Genomic DNA, 20,287 nt, shown 5'->3' on the forward strand with positions numbered 1-20,287 from the left:
ATAAATGTATATAGCCCACAAAGCCAAAAATATTTACTAACTGAGTCTTTGCAGAAAAAGCTGGCCAGCTCCTGGTTTAGTGGATCAAAGATCCTTTGATGTATTTTCATAAAAGTTTTACCCAATGTACTGAAATGTTTATATTAAATATAGATTTCTAACTAGTTTTCCCATCCCGTCCCTAAATTCTAAGTATAATCCTGGTACTCACTCCCAAGTTTATGTTAAATGCTAGCCTATACAAAAAATACTCTTTCTCTTACTTTCTTCCTTTTGTTATTTACATGTTGCTTTGTTTCAAGAAAGAATACAAAAATGCCCTACTAAAGGGATTCTGTTTGTTCACATGCTGCAAGAGGGGAAAAACACAAAGCACATTTTACAGAAAATAATTTGTTACAAGTCAGAACTAAGACATGAAGCCAAGCAGGGCACTCCAGGACTGAATCTGCTGGCTTCTTTAATAGGCTTCTTGCTCTCTTTCTTTGCTGGCAGCTGTGAGTCCCACAGGTAATAGAGTGTCAGTCCCTAAGAGAAACACAACTCCGACATTCATCTTTATCTATTAAGTTCATCTGTCCCAATTCTGTGGATGCTGACTTTCAGTCATTGATGATGATACACATGGACATTTATCATCAACTTTCAGATTCTTGGATCTTTGACAATTCTTATTATTAAGAGTCAAACTAGTAGGATGCAAGTTATAAATGCTGATTATCCAAATACCTACTCAAAATACCCTGTATGAATATCCCATTAAATATGCATAGAAAAAAATCAGTCATTCCTGCTACTGTTTACTCTTCTGTATTCACCAGAAAATTTCCTATTCCTTCCGCATGTCCAGGTTAAATGCTAGGGTACAATCTGGAAACCAGTGCATCATCTGAGCTTTCTCTCTATCCCCCAAACTTTTCTTATTCGATTATCACTAAATCATATTAACTATACCTCTCTTCTGTCTCTGCTTTATAGTCCCACTGCCATTTGGGACATAAACATTTAGAAAATGGCTTTTATTTAAATAAAAATGGCCAACTATTAATGTTATTTCTTACATAAAAAAAACTTAAGCAAAACAAATGAAAAAGACATAATACCACAAAAAAGGCCAACATTTTTAAATGAGAAACTAAGATTCCTAAGTTTCTTTTTTTTCACCATGCATGGGTGAAAACCTCTCACTACATTGACACTAGTTCAAGGATGTGTGACAAGGAAACTATAGCTGACTACTACTGCAAAAGCTTCCTTTGTCTCCTGGTTTCTTTACATGGTTACCTTCCATCAATCCTTTATGAGGGGTCAGCAAACTACAGGCCACAGGCCAAATCCAGTCTGCCTTATGGCTTTGTAAATAAAGTTTTCTTGGATCTCAGTCATGCCTATTTGCTTACATGTTATCCGTGGTGGTTTTCACACTACAACAGCAGGGTTAACTAGACATAACAGAGACCACATAGTCTAAAATATTTCCCACCTCATCCTTTACAAGAAAAGTTTGCTAACCACTTTTACACCATAACCAGAATGCCTTAATACTCAAATTTAATCTTGTGACTCCCTTACTCAAATTTCTCCAATGAGCCTCTGCAGCAAACACTGCTGGCTCCCTACCAATAGCCTTTCCTTATTCTTTCTTGCCTAAGAAACACAAGTCTATTGGGATGTTTATTATCCCAATTCCCCTCCTCAGCTTCAGAAAGAGAAATGAGTATTCTAAGCTAATCACGTATCTGCTTTCCCAGTGCCTGGTTTTGGGATGTGCATGTGGTTTGACCCATCCAATGAAATGTTACAGGAAGCCCCTTGCATGCTTCTAAGTTTTCTACCCATTTAAAAGACACTGTGAAGAAAAGCAGCCCTTGCGATGTTGTGTTGTGAGAACAAGATGTTTGGAGCTGTTGCGGATTAGCCAACTATGAAAGGAGACATAATAAAACACTGCCAACAACACAGCTGAAAGAGGGACAAGTGGGATCCTGGGATATCACTGAACAACCCAAACAACTCTGATTCCTACTGTTTTAGCCACTGCTCATCTAGTATGTGCAGTCCAAAGCATTCTACTGGTAAAATGCCCATGGCCCACCAGATAAGAGCTATTCATTTCATTCATTCATTCATTCATTCATTCATTCATTCATTCCTTTATTTATGGAGATAAAGTCTTACCCTTTTGCCTAGGCTGGTGTGCAGTGGCACAACAGCTCACTGCAACCTCTAGCTCCCAGGTTCAAGTGATTCTTGTGCCTCAGTCTCCCAATTAGCTGGGATTACACATGCTGGCTACCACACTCGGCTAATTTTTGTATTTTTAGTAGAGATGGGGTTCCACCATGATGACCAAGGCTGAACACCTACTCGTTTCTATAGTATTAAAAAGTCTATTATAAACTTGCCTTAGCTGAGTATTCACCTCACTCCCAACCTCTCATATCTCACACTTTTGGTACTAGCAAAAGTGAACTGCTCACAAACCCTGCAAAGCTCACTCAAGCATCTTGTCTTCTGCACTTGCTGCTCTTCCTCCCAGAGGGAATCGTGTTAGAAGTTCCTTCCGGCAGACACACAATCTTGTTACATCTTCCTTCTGCCAATCATCATTCTTCTGCTTCTTTACCTTGAAACATTCTACTCAGTCTGCATGCTTACCTTCAATCCTACCTACCTTTATTCAAAAAGCTTTCATTCCTCATCAGTTATGTCTGGCACATAATCAATATAATAAATAATCATAATTATAAGTTTCCAGTGGGCATCCAGCACACAGCAAGCCCTGATTAAAGTAGCAAAATAATAAAAAATGATAATCATAATAATGAGCTCCTCTCTGCTTGTATTTTTATTTGTGTTCTGTAGCATTAGAAAAAATGTATCTAAAAAACATTTCATAGTTATTTGTTAAGCGGACAAGTTAAAACATAAATAAAAATGGTTTTTTTTGTCAATTCTGTTGAAAAAGCACAGAAATGAAATAGAGACAATTGTGTTATGAGCACCTTAAAGATCAAAATTACATCAATTTCATCTTTGTCTCCTTGTTATCAAAAGCTCTCTGATAAATAGATGGCTAAATTAAAGGTGTCCTTATACAATCTGGATTGTACAATGTATTAGGTGTCCACATCCAGGTAGCATACTAGCAGTTTTGTTATTGTGAAACATTTTCTACTTTTATTATCATCTGCTGAGCCTAGAGTTGGGCAATTTGTATATTTATTATGACAATCTTTTGATGAATGGTAGCCGAGCATCTTGTTCTAACAAAATTACTGTTATCATGACAATTAACCCACAGATAGAAGAACACATCTTGTTCCAACAAAGTAAATATATCTCTTTTCATTTCAAATTAGGAGGAGTGAAGTCACCAATAGTGAGACCTTGCTGGTACAAGCATAGGTTTCCTGACCAGTGCCTCACAGATTGGTACCAGTCCATGGCCTATTAAGAACCTCACTACACAGGAGGAAGTGAGCAGGAGGCAAACCAAGGAAGTGTCATTTGTATTTACAGCCACACCCCTGGCTCATCTTACTGCCTGAGCTCTGCCTCCTGTTAGATCAGGGACAGCATTAGATCCTCACTGAAGCATGAACCTTGTTGTGAACTGCCCACATGAAGAATCTAGATCATGTGCTGATTACGAGAATCTAATGTCATATGATCTGTCACTGTCGCCCTTTGTCCCAAGATCAGACCATCTATTTGTAGGAAAAGAAGCTCAGAGCTCCCACTGATTCTACATTACGGTAAGTTGCTAATTATTTCATTATATATTACAATGTATTAATAGTATAAAGTAGCAAAATAAATGTAATGTGATTGAATAATCCTGAAACCACCTCAACCTTGCCCTAGTCCATGGAATAACTGTCTTCCACAAAACCGGTCCCTGGTGCCAAAAAGCCTGGTGACACCTGGCCTAAAGTAACTCACTATCAGAAGTCTTACCTGGATTGCTGTTTTCAGAAAACTTTTTTGACTTCTGTTTTTCTTTGTAGTCCGAAAGTAATTGGCAAATTCTGTGTATAAAAATGTAATAAATAAAAAGACTTTTAATACTGAGATAAAAAAATACTTACCAAATGTGAAATGCTTAGAGTAATTCAAACAATATCAGAATATCAGAACTTAACAATATTATTCCATCCACCTATGTGTACATTCTACAAACTTATCATAAACAAGAAAAAGAGTAAAGTGAAATAGTCAGAAATCAAGGGCACTATGACCCAGTAAGTTAACTCGCATTAGTCTGACATAATGTGTACCAACTCTGCATAAGTCCTAGCTGCATAATGAACAGCTATTTGTTCTTGGACAAGTTGCTCCTCTTGGGCTCAATGTCATCTTCTACAAAATAAGAACTTTGTTGTCTTATTTCACTAGATTGTTATAAAGATTTAACAAGATAACATTTTTTAAAAGCTCACAGAAATATTAAAGCAATGGAATAATCTGTTCCTAAATTTTATGACTGAAATCATATTGGAATTTCAAATAAAACCCAATCTGTATTTTGTGCATACGTTCCAATATGAAAAGGTTGCTGTTTTCAGGAAATGTTATTAAGTCCTAATTTTGCTTATTAGTTGTCCTACTCTTTGTGGCTCATAGTTCAGGGCATCTCAACTATTTCACAGTTTGTAACTAAATTTATTGATAAATAACTCCTTAAAGTAGATGACATGATTGTCCACTATTATGGAGTCTATCAATCACACTAAGGACAGAAAAACCAATGGATGTTAAGACCTGGCTGGGACCAATGATCCTTCCCTATAGACTCAAACTCTCAAACAGCAGATGTTTGTCAGGATGATGCTTTATATCCATGTTCATCTCCAGCTGACATGAGAGACCAAAACCCTACTTTCATTTATTTTTAGGTTCCATGAAGAAGTTGCAAGATACATACTAACAACATATTTTGCACACAACACCACACACATTATTCAGTTCCAGTGTTATCTCATAGACCACCTTACATGACTATTTTTGCAGTACAAATAACAACTTCAATATTTTGGTGACACCCATTTTGCTTTGAATCACTCTGTTGCATTATAGCTAGTCAGCAAACAGTCAAATGACCTTCCACTGACTGTGCAAAATATGGAATGCTTCAAAAATCTGTGTGGCCTCCTTATGCAGGAAGCCATGCTATTTTTCTCTTTATTGTTTCAATTTGAGAATGTGTGCTGCTGAAGCAAGCAGAAAGTTCTACTTTTACACGTGATTAGAAAGAACTTACAGAGTACCTACATAAATTGGTTATGAGTAACATATAAGCAGGGAATAATACACTGCGGAAGGCCGCAGGAGGCCTCTGAGGAGGAAGGCCTCTTCATGCCTCATGCTCCAGTGCAGGGTGACCTTGGCTCTGTTACCATAAACATGGTGCTCAAGGCTATAAAAACCCTTCGTAGAACTATGATGTAGCCAGACTTGTGGGCTCCTTGTAAGGTCTGTGTTCCATCAGCTGTACTTAGATAACAAGCTAAAGATAACCACATGTTCTTCTTTTGTGAAACCCCCAAACTGCCACTGTTATCAATCCTTAGAATGACACACCACTTCCCGTTCACTGATTCAGTTCTGGCTCACTGGTTCACTCCACCATCATCCTCTCCCCACCATTACTCCACCCCTACCCTGTAGATCAAAGTGATTGTAACCAATAAATAGAGTGGATGGTCAGAGCTCAGGGCCTTCACTGTCACCTCCAAAGTAATAAGTGATGGCCCTCTGGTCCCATCATCTCTCTTCATCTTTCTTTTTCTCATTCCTTTGTTGCCACCAAACTCAGGGTACCCACAGGTGATGTAGGGGTGGCTCCCTACATTCTGGTGCCCAATGTGGGGCTCATGGAGCCCTACATTCTGGCACCCAACGTGTGGGGCTTATGGATCCCTATGTTCTGGCACCCAGTGTGCAGGGCTCATGGATTCCCTACATTCAGTGATGAGACATGGACAAGGTATGGCTCTGTTAAGTCCAACTAACCTACTTGAGATTCTGAGAATTCTCTTCAATAGCTTCCTGTGAGGTAGAATTTGAAAATATTTTTAAATATTGAGGTAGAGTTGCAAGTAGCTTGGGCAATTTTCATTATTATTTAAAACAGATCAGTCAAGGGGCCAATCACAACTGGGAGTCCGCCGCTTCTGGGAAGGTAAATATGGGATTTTCTACTGCCTCAGGTATTATACAGGATATAAAGGTGCATGAGGGTACAGAACTGGTAGCAAAGAAGAAAGAAACACTCATCTCTCCCTGCCACATTATTTCAACCTCTCTGACCATTTAGAACAAGCCCAATGAATATCTGCTACAGAAAAGACCAACAAAGGCCTGAAAGGATCTCTTACCATGAAGGTCTCAGCTAAGTCTAGGCTGAATATGGGGGAGATGGTCAATTAGCTCATTTTGTGTGTGGATAAAGTCACATTGCCAGAGAATGGTGCTGGTGCTTTGGGAATAATGGCTGAGCATATAAGCATAGGTATGTGAATTTAAAAAACGCTGTAACTTCAACATCTTTGTATGAGTCACCATGAAGACCTGAGGGATCTGAATCAGTAAGGGCATCTTGGTGTCAAAGATCAACCATTACCAGGCAGCAGGACCAGTTTCAGGGGCAAAAATGCAACAGAATCAACAGAAACAACAGAATGATTGGAGTGCCCTTTGTTTCTAGTCCTTCTGATTTGATAAAAGGGATTGTCTTCCTTGGATTTAGTAAATCCCTTTGGTTCTTGAAAAATTCAAAGAGTATGGAAGAGATAGTCTTCAGAAGACAGTAAATGACTTTCTGATAAACTGGACATTTCAAGACCCAAATAACTAATCAAAAAAAAAAAAAAAAAAAAAGAAAAAAGAAAGATGTGACACTATTTTTTATCTCATTCATAGGTGTTATACTTGGATGAAATGAACAATGTTGGAATCTGTAAACATAAAGGTCTTACAAGTCCTGAGATAAAGAATCCTGCACACACTGGTACTTCTAACCAGTCTACCTTTTGCTTGATTTCTAGCTGATGCAGGGGACTAACTCATTGCCACTTTAAAACTACCCAAACCAAACTACTACATCTCACTTGATATATAAGATACAGTTGTTGTAATTATTTTAAGCCTTAATTTAATGTTAACTAGACTTTTCATGTAAACACTTACATATTATGTTGACTAGACACAGCATAATCCCTGGCAGTTTTTCCAGATTTATCTCGACAAAATGCATCAATATCTTGATCAAGTAGAAGGCCAACCATACTTGCTGATCCACAACATACGGCAAGTATAAGCACAGTCCTAAAATGACAGAGAGGTAATTTTTCCCTAACTGTAATAAAGTTGTAAGCTAATCTGGCATACTTTACCCATTTAGTATCTTGCCTGTCAATGCAGAATTAAACATTTGCATGCACTAAAAGACATAAGCATCTTGGGTGCTCAAGTGTTCATCTCTGTAAAATACCACCAAAGTTAAAAGGAAGGGACAAAAAGAAAACCTCTTATCTCAGTGGGTGTTAAATAGTAGAAGCTGCTAATTTAAAGGCCTTTGATGGGCAAGAAACTATGCTAGGGCCACTTATCTGAAGTGAACAAAGATTTCAGTAAAGATTTCCTTCCCGCTTCCCGAGACTGATATACAGTAACAGAAAATCAGCTGTGGGGTCACATAAGAGCTATCTGCATGCTGAAAGCAGTAATATTAATAAGAATGGTAAAAACAGTAGTCATAATAGTTTCAGTTAATGATGCCAATAAGCATGTGCTGGGCACTGAATTAAATGCCGCACACACACATCTTTCTTACTTATGCACAGGCAATTTTGAAGGAGATATTCTCCTCCTTTTCATATATGACAACACATTTGGTGGTAAATAACATTGCCAAGGTCACACACCTATCAAGTAAGAAAGCTAGGAATTAAACCCAGTCTTGTGTGAATCCGAAGCCTAGCTCTTTTCTCTTATCACCCACCTACACCTTGCCTTCATTAAAGGAACAGTGTACCCACTTAAAACTATCTCTACTTCCTCTCTCCATACCAATTACAAATAAGGCCAGACACAGTGGTTCACACCTGTAATCCCAGCACTCTGGGAGGCCGAGGCAGGCGGATCACAAGGTAAAGAAATTGAGACCATCCTGACCAACACGGTGAAACCCAGTCTCTACTAAGAAATACAACAATTAGCTGGGCATGGTGAAGCGTGCTTATAATCTCAGCTACTCAGGAGGCCGATTCAGGAAAATTGCTTGAACCTGGGAGGTGGAGTTTGCAGTGAGCAGAGATGGTACCACTGCACTCCAGCCTGGTGCCTGGTGACAGAGCGAGACTCTGTCTCAAAAATAAACAAACAAACAAACAAATAAATAAATAAATAATCAAAACATCAAAATACACTGGAATTAAAACAAAAGCTGATGAACTTACAGTATGTGGGAATAGCAATTAATTGTCTTGGAGGCATAAGCTAACATTTATATTCTTCAAAGAAAGCAACTCATCACAGAGTTATTCAAAAGACAAAATGATTATCAACTCCTATTTATGTTTAATAAAGTGTATTAGTGGAAAAGCATATAAGACATAGAGATTAAAAACTACTAGAAAGAGTTAAGTTCAATCCTAAGTGATAAGTAAACTAAAAGTTAAAGTTCACACTTCATGAGACAAATATGAAATCCATTTAGCTAACATAAATCATATAACCAAAAATGTCACATAATAACATCAGTCAGTGTAGTAAGAGGAATCCCACTAAAACTGTTCTTTATGTTGCCCAGTCTAATTGTTTTTCTACTTAACTGATTTGTTGATCCTGATCACTATGTTGCAATAAGTTAATCTTATAAATGTTTATGACTTGAGTGACTGCTATCATTCTACAACACAGAGATTAAAAAAAATAACTATACCTTCCAAATTTATCAATTGCATTTACATTAGCTTTTTTCTTGATTAAAAATTTCATCATTTTCTCTTTTTGTCCATATACAGCAAGTGAAAGTGGCGTGAGGCCACACTGTAAAACAATAAAAGCAAAAATGATATTTGATTCAAAAAATTATGTACTTCTCAACTGAACTGGAAACTATATAAGATCCTATAAACTTACACTCATAGAAAGTAAACAAATTATAGTCACTTCCTTCTTACTCTTCGGTGCTTTCTCACACACTGCTCTTTCCCTTGGAGACACCTCTCTTCTGCCTCAACACATTAACTCTGATCATCTCAAAAACTCACTTTAAACACTTACTGGTTCCAGGAATCTTTGCTTCTATGCCAGCGTTTGGCATGGTATTATTGGATGATAATATTTTTTCCATCTAAACAAAGAGCTGTATCTTTTAGCTCTATATTCTCAAACTCTAAGACAAATTGTTGGGTATAAAGCAAGAATTTGTAAAATATTTCTTTAGTTTCATGTTTTACCAAAAGATCAAGCTCCAATGTGCAATAAATATTGCTACTAAGTCTCATACTGCCCATTTCAACAATTTTTCCAACATGTATTCATTTAAAATCAATTTGTATTTAAGTTTTCCAGATTGGTAACTAAATAAATAATCAGTTCACAGAACTAGTGAAACCAAATTTACAGAATCCCTATATGTAGTCTCAATAACTCCATGGTTTTCAGTGTTTAAAACTGCCATCCTGATTAAGCAAATGCTCTACAAACGTTTTATTTTTTATTATTTATTGTACTTTAGGTTCTGGGGTGCATGTGCAAATCATGCAGGATTGTTGCATAGTTACAAACATGGCAAGGTGGTTTGCTGCCTTCATCCCCCTATCTCCTCTATCTTGTATTTCTCCCCTCATTATCCCTCCCTACCCTCCCCATGCCCCTGCTGTCCCTCTCCTAGACCCCCTCAACCGACCACAGTCTCTGATGCTCCCCTCCCTGTGTCCATGTGTTCTCATTGTTCAACACCCACCTTTGAGTGATAATATGTGGTGTTTGGTTTCCTGTTCTTGTGTCTGTTTGCTAAAATGATGGTTTCCAGAGTCATCCATGTCCCTACGAAGGACATGAACTCATCATTTTTTATGGCTGCATAGTATTCCACGGTGTATATGTGCCACATTTTGTTTATCCAGTCTATAATTGATGGACATTTGGGTTGGTTCCAGGTCTTTGCTATTGTAAACAGTGCCACAATGATCATATGTGTGCATTTGTCTTTATAATAGAGCAATTTATAATTCTTTGGGTATATACCCAGTAATGAGATTGCTGGGTCAAATGGAATTTCTATTTCTAGGTCCTTGAGAAATTGCCACACTGTTTTCCACAATGGTTGAACTAATTTGCAATCCCACCAACAGTGCAAAAATGTTCCTATTTCTCTACATCCTATCCAGCATCTGTTGTCTCCAGGTTTTTTAAAGATCACCATTCTAACTGGTGTGAGATGGTATCTCAATGTGGTTTTGATTAGCATTTCTCTAATGACCAGTGCTGATGAGCATTTTTTAATACGTTTGGTGGGCTCATATATGTCTTCTTTTGTAAAGTGTCTGTTCATATCCTTTGACCACTTTTGATTGGGTTTGTTTGTTTTCTTATAAATCTGTTTTATTTCTTCGCACATTCTGGATATTAGTCTTTTGTCAGATGGGCAGATTGCAAAATGCTTTTCCCATTCTGTTGGTTGCCAGTTCACTCTAATGATTGTTTCCTTTGCTGTACAGAAGCTCTGGAGTTTAATTAGATTCCATTTGTCTATTTTGGCTTTTGTTGCCATTGCTTTTGGTGTTTCAGCCATGAAGTCCTTGCCTACGCCTATGTCCTGAATGGTTTTGCCTAGGTTTTCTTCTAGGGTGTTTATGGTGTTAAGACTTATGTTTAGATTGTTAATCCATCTGGAATTAATTTTAGTGTAAGGTGTCAGGAAGGGGTCCAGTTTCTGCTTTCTGCACACTGCTAGCCAGTTTTCCCAATACCATTTAGAGAGATACTGGATAGTCTATAATAAAGCTTCAATTGATCAAAGAAGTTTAGAACTTGCTACAATTCTGAGAAAACTCTGATCTTACTAACAACTTACTGAGCTAAGCACTTGAATGGTAACAAAGAGACACAAAATCCTGAGAGGACCATCCTCTACTTATTGAAGACTACTCACTACAAATTTCTAAAGACCTTCTGAATGGCAGTGAATAACTGATGTTAGGAGAAGGTATTATTCCGTAAGCTGATTGATACTGCCAATAATATTCATTTTAACATCCCAACCACAGAGATAAAAGTCAGATTAGGCCAGCAATGGTGGCACACACCTGTAATCCTAGCATTTTGAAAGCCTGAAGCAGGTGAATCACTTGAGCCCAGGAGTTCAAGACTGGCCTGGGCAACATGGCAAAAAACTCATCTCTACTTCAGAAAAAAAAAAAAAAATACTAAAACTGAGGTTGAAGGACCACCTGAGCTTGGGGAGGTCAAGGCTGCAGGGAGCTGTGATCACACTACTGCACTCCAGCCTGGCAGAGACCTTGTCTCCCACCCCCGAAAAAAGTCAAACTAGTATTATGGGAAATGAAAGATATAAAGGAATTAGCACATATCCAACTCCAACTGCAACTATTCTAGAGATCTTAAGTTTCTGAGATGTAAGAATTTATATATTACACTTATTTATTCAGTGATTCCTCAGCAGGAGTGTATCCAGATTTTGAGGAATTTGTCATCATTGTTTAGAGAAAGGTCTCATTATGTTGCCCAGGCTAGACTCAAACTCCTGAGCTCAAGCAATTTTCCCCCTCAGCCTCCCCAGCAGCTGAGACTACAGCCATTCACCACCATGCCTGGCTTCAAGGAAACCTTTTGAAACATACATGTCCAGGATTTATTAGACTTACTTTATGAAAATCTTCAGGGGCGAGCCTAGACTTGTAGATTATTTAAAATTTTTCCTCAGGTTACTGAGATGCACAATTCTAGCTGAAAACTAGTGCAATAGATAATTACTTCGGTGTCCTCTCTTAGCCACATGACCAATTCCCTTTATCATTTGAGGATTTGGCCAAAAAGAGAAAAGAGTAGGAGAGAGATTCATTTGCTGAAAACACCACATAATTTTCCCAGGTAAGAGAAGAACAGGGTCTAGTAAACTCAAAATCCAACTTGATCTTGTTATTTATAAGCTCCTTTTCTCCCACCTTCCCATCAAGACATTCTAGATTAGAAAGCAGAATTGAGACTCTAGTTGGCTATTTCTACCAGAAGAGGATCATGAGTCAGTTAAGTACCTGTTACTCCCTCTGCTCAAGGGTTTCCCACTACATTACCACCTATTCACTGCCAATCTGGTTCCTCAGAGGCCTCCTAACATTGATCTCCAGGCAATTTATAACTAACTCCCTCTCCCAAACTGAAAACTCATTCTCTAAAACTGAAGAGAACTCTGTCTCACCATACAAAAGAAACGAATGAATACCACCACACACACACACACACACACACACACACAACCGTTTCATGGTCTTTCCCCTCCATTACCTAATTTCCAAACTAGCCTTGATATTTCTGATTGCTCTCTTCTCCCCTTTCCATTTCTCCCTCATGAGCAATCAGAGCTACCCTAAGCCTTGCCACTCAAGATACATCACTTCATATCGATTACTTTTCTTAGAAATTTGCCAAAGCAGCAGGATTTCTATTCACTGAAACATGTTTTTGTTTTCTTGGAGTTTTAATGTAAAACTTATTTCCAGGGCAAATTTTACTATTTTACAGTCATTAGGAAAAATAAACAAACAAACAAACAAACAAAAAACCTGGGAAAGAAAAATTGGAAAAAGCAATAAGTATTACCTTTTACAATGTCAGTGTTTTCAAAAAAAGAAATTCACCACAAGTACATTTTTAAAAAAGCTGTACCCTCTAATTCTTCTTTAAATTTAACAATATTTAAAATAAAATCTTAGACAATTAAGTCATTTCAAAATATTTTCATTCAGGTACGCTTGAGCTTCCAAATACAGAAAACTAACCCTTACACAGGAGGTCGGTGTTAAAACAATCACATTTCAGTATTTTGAAAATAAAATGGATAGATCTATACCTTGTTTTTTGCTTCAATATCAGCACCGTATAAAAGCAGTGCTTTGGCCAGTAATTTGTCTTCATTGTAGACCGCATAGTGTAGCGCGGTATTGCCATACACATCCAGAAGGTCTGGGTCAGTGCCATGTTCTAGCAACGTTAACACACATTCATCTTCTTGGCACTGTACGGCCTGTCAGTATTAGACCAAAAACAAATCATAAATCCTAGGAACTCAAAAGAAATATTCCACAGGTTTCACCAACTAGCTATATTTAAATGAGAAAACTCATCTTTATTCTACATATTGAAATCAAATCCATCTCGTGCCGATACAGTCGGCTACTGCATACCTTTATTAGAGCTGTCCTCTTTTTGCTGTCAAAGGCATGAAGTTCACATCTTCTGTACAGCAAGAGTTTTACTATTTCTGAATTCCCATTGGCAGAGGCCAAATGGAGGGCAGTTCTATGGGAGTGAGAAGACTTTTTAGGAAATTGTAGTGCACTATCTACAGCCACCTCAGCAGTTCATGTCATTGCAAACACTGAACAGTCTGCTATTACTCTGCCTTCAAAACAAACATTGCATTTTCCTTTGAAGAAAGTATACTATTTATTACCCCTCCTTACTCACTGTATGAGTGAAAGAGCAGCCTATTTGAACAGAAAGAGCATAGCCCTTGGATTCCATTCAACTTGGGCTGGAATCCTCTTTCCGCTCTGTCACTTCCTAGATGTTGCTTAGCCTTTTTGTATCTCAATTTCCTCAACAATAAAATGGGAATGAAAATAGTAACTTTCTCAGAGAAAACCACTGTAATACTTAATGAGACTCTACACAAAAGACAGAGAATAGTTCCTAACACAACAGCTCAATTGCTAGATATTATAATTTTTACTACTACTACTGGAGACATGTGAATTGAGTGAGATAATACAATTATACCTACACTTTGAGGTATTTTTTAAGGATTACAGGTAACATTCTATTTTAGTGATTCTAAGATGATTCCACGTTTGAACATTTCTTACACTGCAATGTCACTTGTAATTCATGATTTACTATAACTAATTAGCAGCATTTAAATAATTCTCTTATTTGGACGTAAAATAATGAGGCATCTTACAATGCCTGGTGCCTTACATTAGCTAGGCCACGTTATAATATAAGAGGTCTGGCACAGTTCTAGTCCAATGACTGGCATTTAGATGAAATAAGAAGGCTGAGGTGAAAACAAAAACAAATTTCTAAAATAAACTAATTCTTACTTTGGTTTTCAAAAAACTTTAAGCCAAAGAAAACTTGAGATTTAAATGACTAAGTATGTCTCATTTTTTTCAATACTCAGAATTACAGAATGTACGTAAATCAGGTATTTCTAATCATTAATATTAGGATTTAAGACTATTAGCAATTTTCTTTTTTAAAAAAGGATTTGGAAAACTATTTGTGGAGTTTCTTCAACGTTTACATCCAGTGATACCTGTGCAGGATGCGCAGTTTTGTTACATAGGTAAATGTGTGCCAAGGGGGGTTGTACAGATTGTTTCATCACCCAGATATGAAGCCGACTACCTGTTCCTTCTATTTCCTGCTGCTTTCCCTCCTCCCAACCCCCACCGTCTGATAGGCCCAGTGTGTGCTGCTCCCCTGTAGGTGTCTGTGTGTTCTCATCATTTAGCTCTCACCTGTAAGTGAGAATATGTGGTATCTGGTGTTTTCTGTTCCTGTGTTAGTTTGCTAAGGATAATGGCCTCCAACATCATCCATGTCCCTGTAAAGGACATGCTCTCATTCTTTTTTTGTGGCTGCTGTTTATGTATCCCATTTTAGTTCTTAAAAGTACTAAAACAGTCTTTATCCAAGATTGTTATAAATTTTAAAGGACAATTAAAGGTTATCTTTTTACTATTTCTACCTTCAGAAACACTTTTGTTTGAAAGGAGAGAGGAAAAGCTTCAATTGAGATTAAGTTCTAATACCCCAATTTTAAATATCTCAGTTTGCCCAGCCCCAACATGTAAACATGAAGTTTTCAAAGATGAAGGACACTGAGAGGGAGTAGAACATGCCTGCCACGTAATAGGTGCGAGACAGTAGAATATGCCTGCCACAAAATAGGTGTCTGGCTTATGTTTGATGAATAAATAGATTGAAAGGATACAGCTGGTGAGTTCAATATTTAAAAAAAAACTCCTGTAGAGGAATACATTTGTAATAGTAATAATCAGTTATATTTGCTATTTTAATTTTCATATATAACTAAAGTAAAACCATTAATCTACAGTTTTTACACATTATATATAAGAAGATAAATATATAATAAAATGAATATACAATAAAATCTACTGGAACAGGTAAACAGATTCCCTCTACTTCTGGATAGGGTAAAAGTTTACAGAAGATACCCATCCACAGAAATAATAATAAATAATAGAATGTGAGAAACTATTTGTATCTATGCAAGCAGCATATTTCTTCTCTTCCCAAGGATTATTTCATGACTACTGAAACTTAACTAAAACTTTTGAGATGTTCATTGCAGAAATCACAGATAAGAGAAAGGGAAAAACTTCACTCACAAATCCCCAGAAATAAATTTGATCATATTTTCTACATCTTTTCAGCTAACACAAAAGCAGATTGTTGGTGTATATGTAAAACAGATTTTTTCCTCACTTTATATACCAAATTACATCTTTGCATGTCAACATATCTCTATCTATTGATGCCCTCAATGGTTACATATCATTCCATGCCATGGATGCACTGAAATTTGTTCGTAAAATCTTCATATGAGTTCTTCTCAATACATTGCTATTATAAGCAATACAAAAAAAGATGTATACATTTATTAAAGCTATTTCAGAATAATGAAATTGATGAGTAAAGGCATATACATTTTAAAAATAGAGTTCTTACCACCAAAGTATCTATTTGAAAAGTCACAGCAACTTAAACTTTAAGCAACTGTATAAATACCACGGTTCTTCATCCTCACACACTTTGTGGATAGAAAACCATATTCTATTCCCCCCCCCTTTTTTTTTTCTTTTTTTCTTTTTTTTTTTTTTTTGAGAGGGAGTCTCGCTGTGTCCCCAGACCAGAGTGCAGTGGCACAATCTTGGCTCACTGCAACCTATGCCTCCCAGGTTGAAGCAGTTCTCCTGCCTCAGTCTCCCAAGTATCTGAGATTACAAGTACTCGCCACCAGGCCCAGGTCCAGCAAAGTTTTGTATTTTTAGTAGAGACAGGCTTTCACCATGCTGGCCTGGCTGGTCTCAAATTCTGAAATCATGATCCACCTTCCTTGACCTCCCAAAGTGCTGAGATTACAGGCATGAATCACTGCACCTGGCTTGTCATTCCTCTTCTAACTTAAATTAGAATTAGAAAACAGTATTTTCTAATTCTGTTAGAAATTAGAAAATATTTTTAATTTCTAAACAGTATTTTCTAATTTCTATGAAATAGAAAACAGTATTTCATTCCTCCTCTAGCTTAAATTCCTTCTCTTACCAGAACACTATGTTTTCCTAAGTGTGTCGATCACTGGTAGACATACAAAGAAATTACTTTGCCCAATTTTAAATTGAGTTTATTTAGTTGTCTTTTGGTTGACTTGAAAGAATTCTCTGTAAAGTGAAAATACATGTTTTGTAAAGATGTTGGACCTCTGTTAATGTTTTTCTTATATACGGATGTTTTTTATTTTGCCAAGCCAACTTTCAGAATATTTGCTTTGGGAGGTTCTTAGGAAGGTCATTGTGAACATAAAAATACATCTGCATATATAGGCCAGGCACAGTGGCTCACAACTGTAATCTCAGCACTTTGGGAGGCCAAGGCAGGTGGATCACAAGTTCAAGAGTTCAAGACCAGCCTGGCCAAGATGATGAAACCCATCTCTACTAAAAATACAAAAACAAATAGCCAGGCATGGTGATGGGCACCTGTAATCCCAGCTACTCGAGAGGCTGAGGCAGAGAATTGCTTAAACCTGGGAGACAGAGGTTGCAGTGAGCCGAGATCACACCACTATACTCCAGCCTGGGCGACAAAGACTTCACCTAAATATTTATATATGCATATATAAATAAGCATTTGTGTTTTTTTTTTTTTCTGGTACTTTTCACCTTTTGTGTATTTAAAGTTTTTTACTCTATAGTGCAGGAATTTATTTTTGTCACATAAAAATCTAGCTAGGTTTCTCCAAACAGCCTGCATTTCACTTAGGAATAATTAAGTTTTTTACTAATATAAAACATCACCTTTATCAAGGACTAAATTCTTACATACATTTGACTATTTCTGGATTTCCTATTCTATTCTGCTCATTTATGTCTTTTCAGCTGTTAGTAAACAATTTGTGGAAATAGCACATGCAAATTTTGACATCTGGAAAGCAAATCTTTTTCTATTCTGCTACAAAAAAATTAATTTATCACAGTAACAGACAGCATGCCTAATTTAAAAATGCTAAAACTTTGCTATTTTCATTTGGTTTAGGTCAAAGTGATAAATACAGAAAGAGCTCATATCTTTTTTTTTTTAGATTTTTTAATTGCATTTTACGTTTTGGGATACATGTGAAGAACATGCAAGACTGTTGCATAGGTACACACATGGCAGTGTGGTTTGCTGCCTTCCTTCCCCTCACCTGTATCTGTCATTTCTCCCCATGCTATCTCTCCCCACCTTCCCAACCCCCGTCCCGCCCCCATTTCCCCCCAACGGACCCCAGTGTGTAGTGCTCCCCTCCCCGTGTCCATGTGTTCTCATTGTTCAACACCCGCAGAAAGAGCTCATATCTTGAGAGAAATGAGTCTTCCTATTCAAAGACACAAACCATCTTCCCATTTATTTTCCTTCTAAGGTTTCTCAGTAAATAACATATTTACATAGGATACATTGATATGAAACACATATTGAATTTTATTTGAAGAATATTTAGCCAGAAGTTGATATACTATGGAACTTAGTTCTCAATATATACCTTTCTATAATGTATATGACATTGTTTTAAAATGTGTACATTGAAAATAATCCACTGCAACGATTTAGTTTTGCGAGGTACATCACTTTAAGACAGTCTATTAGTGTTCTACGAGGGAAATTATAATTTGATTGGAAATCAGTTAAAGTTTTCTTTTCACGTTGCTGCTCATAAAGAGGCCTGTGCCCTGACCCCTCTGAGGTTCCCACAGCCAGGACGGTGCGGGGCCTGCAGAGACGATAAAGCCGGGCACCCCGCCACCGCCCCCACACCAGTAGGGCACATCCCCACCATCCCGCCTCCTCTCAGCGAGGCCCAGGTACCTTTGTTCCGTGTCCGTCTCGTTCACGTCAGTGCTCCTGAGCATGACGATGAGATCGGCTCTGGGGACTTTACCCCACCAGGCGGCTCTGTGGAGCTGGTCCAGGTCTTCTCGCCGGACCTGGTACCTTGGCTCCTCGAAGGCACTGTCGTCATAGTCTGCCCAAGTGCCCACGTTGCTCTTGCCGCTCCCCCTGCAGCAGGAGAAGCAGTGGCAGCACCATTTGCCCATCCTGCTCCTGAGACCAAAGGGCTTCTTCATAGCGGAGGCAGCCGGCTTTGAACAAACCTCAGCCACCATCTGCTTTTAACAGCCAGGGGAGGCCAGTAGTAGCGGGCAGATCGCCTCTACGAACCAGCTTGACCGACTAGCAGGAAACTCCGGGTTTCCAACCTGGTGGAAGAGAAAGGTCAATCCCAGCCCGAACCTGCCCACCCCAGGAGGGGAGCCCAGCCCAGCCCAGCCCACCCAGGGAAAGCCCACGCCCACCCAGGGAGAGCCCACTCCAACCCAAGGAAACACCCAGCCCGGCCAGGGGAATGCCAAGCTCAGCAGATAAAAGGTCAGGCCCAGCCAAGGAATGCGAGGGAGGAAACGTCAGTCAAAGCTAGGAACACGGAGCCAAGCGAGGAACACCACGCTAAGCCAGGAACAGCAAAGCCAAGCCACCGCGACAGGCAAGCCAAGCCGTTATGCGCGTGCGGCGTGCTCGAGGCCACGCTTCTACAGGCGAGCCGCAGCGCGCGGCGTGCGCGTGTCCCAGCCTCCGCGGGCGAGCGCTAGCGTGCGGCGTGCGCGTGTCCCAGCCTCCGCGGGCGAGCCGCAGCGTGCGGCGTGCGCGTGTCCCAGCCTCCGCGGGCGAGCCGCAGCGTGCGGCGTGCGCGTGTCCCAGCCTCCGCGGGCGAGCCCCAGCGTGCGGCGTGCGCGCGTCCCAGCCTCCGCGGGCGAGCCCCAGCGTGCGGCGTGCGCGTGTCCCAGCCTCCGCGGGCGAGCCGCAGCGTGCGGCGTGCGCGTGTCCCAGCCTCGGCGGGCGAGCCCTAGCGTGCGGCGTGCGCGTGTCCCAGCCTCGGCGGGCGAGCCCCAGCGTGCGGCGTGCGCGTGTCCCAGCCTCCGCAGGCGAGCCCCAGCGTGCGGCGTGCGCGTGTCCCAGCCTCCGCAGGCGAGCCACAACGTGCGGCGTGGGCGTGTCCCAGTCTCCGCAGGCGAGCCACAACGTGCAGCGTGCGCGTGTCCCAGCCTCCACAGGCGAACCACAACGTGCAGCGTGCGCGTGTCCCAGCCTCCACAGGTGAACCACAGCGTGCAGCGTGCGTGTGTGGTGTGTGCGTGTCCCAGCCTCTGCAGGCGAGCCACAGTGTGCAGCGTGCGCGCCTCAGGTGCCATCACTGCACGTGGCTCAGTGACCGACGTGTGCAACCTATGCGCGCCAGTCCTTGTGTTCCCCATAAATTTTGTGGGAATTGATGGAGGTTTCAGGCCATTGAGAAGAGAAGGCCGCCCCTGAGAAAAAGCCTCTTGAAGCAGTGCTGGGTCTAGAGCCCCTGCAACTTGAGGATGCTGACAGCTTCCTCTGAAGAAACGCCCCAAGACAGTCTGGGCGGTGCTGGTGCAGGTGGCTGCAGCTGCAGCTTGGAGCTCGGGCTGTCAGAGCTTGCTGCAAATGGCCTCAATATTGTGAGCACAAGCAGCTCATCCAGCCCAGACCCTGCCCGAGGCACTTTTGCCACCCGTCTGCACCCACATGGCTATTGGCGACGGGGCACTCTGGAGCCACAGGATTGGAGCTGGGCGGCCAGCTCCCGCTCTGGTTCCCCAGGCCCAGTGTCCAAGCCAGGGCTAACCGCTGTGGGGCTTCTGGTCTGGAGGGCTCTGCTGGAGTG

General features: G+C 40.0%; 1 protein-coding gene and 1 non-coding gene across 2 annotated transcripts; both read right to left on the reverse strand.

The window, feature by feature from the left end:
• Window positions 1-460: 460 nt before the first annotated feature.
• Window positions 461-18,775, reverse strand: LOC141583341 (putative POTE ankyrin domain family member M). Its single transcript, XM_074392561.1, has 7 exons — window positions 18,409-18,775; window positions 13,440-13,554; window positions 13,106-13,279; window positions 8,948-9,054; window positions 7,192-7,329; window positions 3,961-4,031; window positions 461-528 (listed from the first exon to the last, which is right to left on the reverse strand). Exons 1-7 carry the CDS (start codon window positions 18,705-18,707, stop codon window positions 461-463), a joined length of 972 nt encoding a protein of 323 aa, XP_074248662.1. The 5' UTR covers window positions 18,708-18,775.
• On the reverse strand, window positions 5,119-5,222 carry LOC141583376 (U6 spliceosomal RNA). Its single transcript, XR_012516031.1, has one exon. It is a non-coding gene; the product is annotated as a U6 spliceosomal RNA (small nuclear RNA).
• Window positions 18,776-20,287: the final 1,512 nt, after the last annotated feature.

Source organism: Saimiri boliviensis (genome assembly GCF_048565385.1).
Source record: "Saimiri boliviensis isolate mSaiBol1 chromosome 19 unlocalized genomic scaffold, mSaiBol1.pri SUPER_19_unloc_4, whole genome shotgun sequence".
Classification (NCBI taxonomy): domain Eukaryota; kingdom Metazoa; phylum Chordata; class Mammalia; order Primates; family Cebidae; genus Saimiri; species Saimiri boliviensis.

Excerpts from the sequence above, each read along its gene's own strand:
- LOC141583341 (XM_074392561.1), bottom strand. The coding sequence starts at position 18,707 with ATGGTGGCTGAGGTTTGTTCAAAGCCGGCTGCCTCCGCTATGAAGAAG. Across the intron at positions 4,032-7,191 it reads GTGTCTAGTCAACATAATAT|AATTTGCCAATTACTTTCGG; the intron begins GTAAGTGTTTAC and ends TTTTATACACAG. Across the intron at positions 529-3,960 it reads TTCTGAAAACAGCAATCCAG|GGACTGACACTCTATTACCT; the intron begins GTAAGACTTCTG and ends TGTTTCTCTTAG.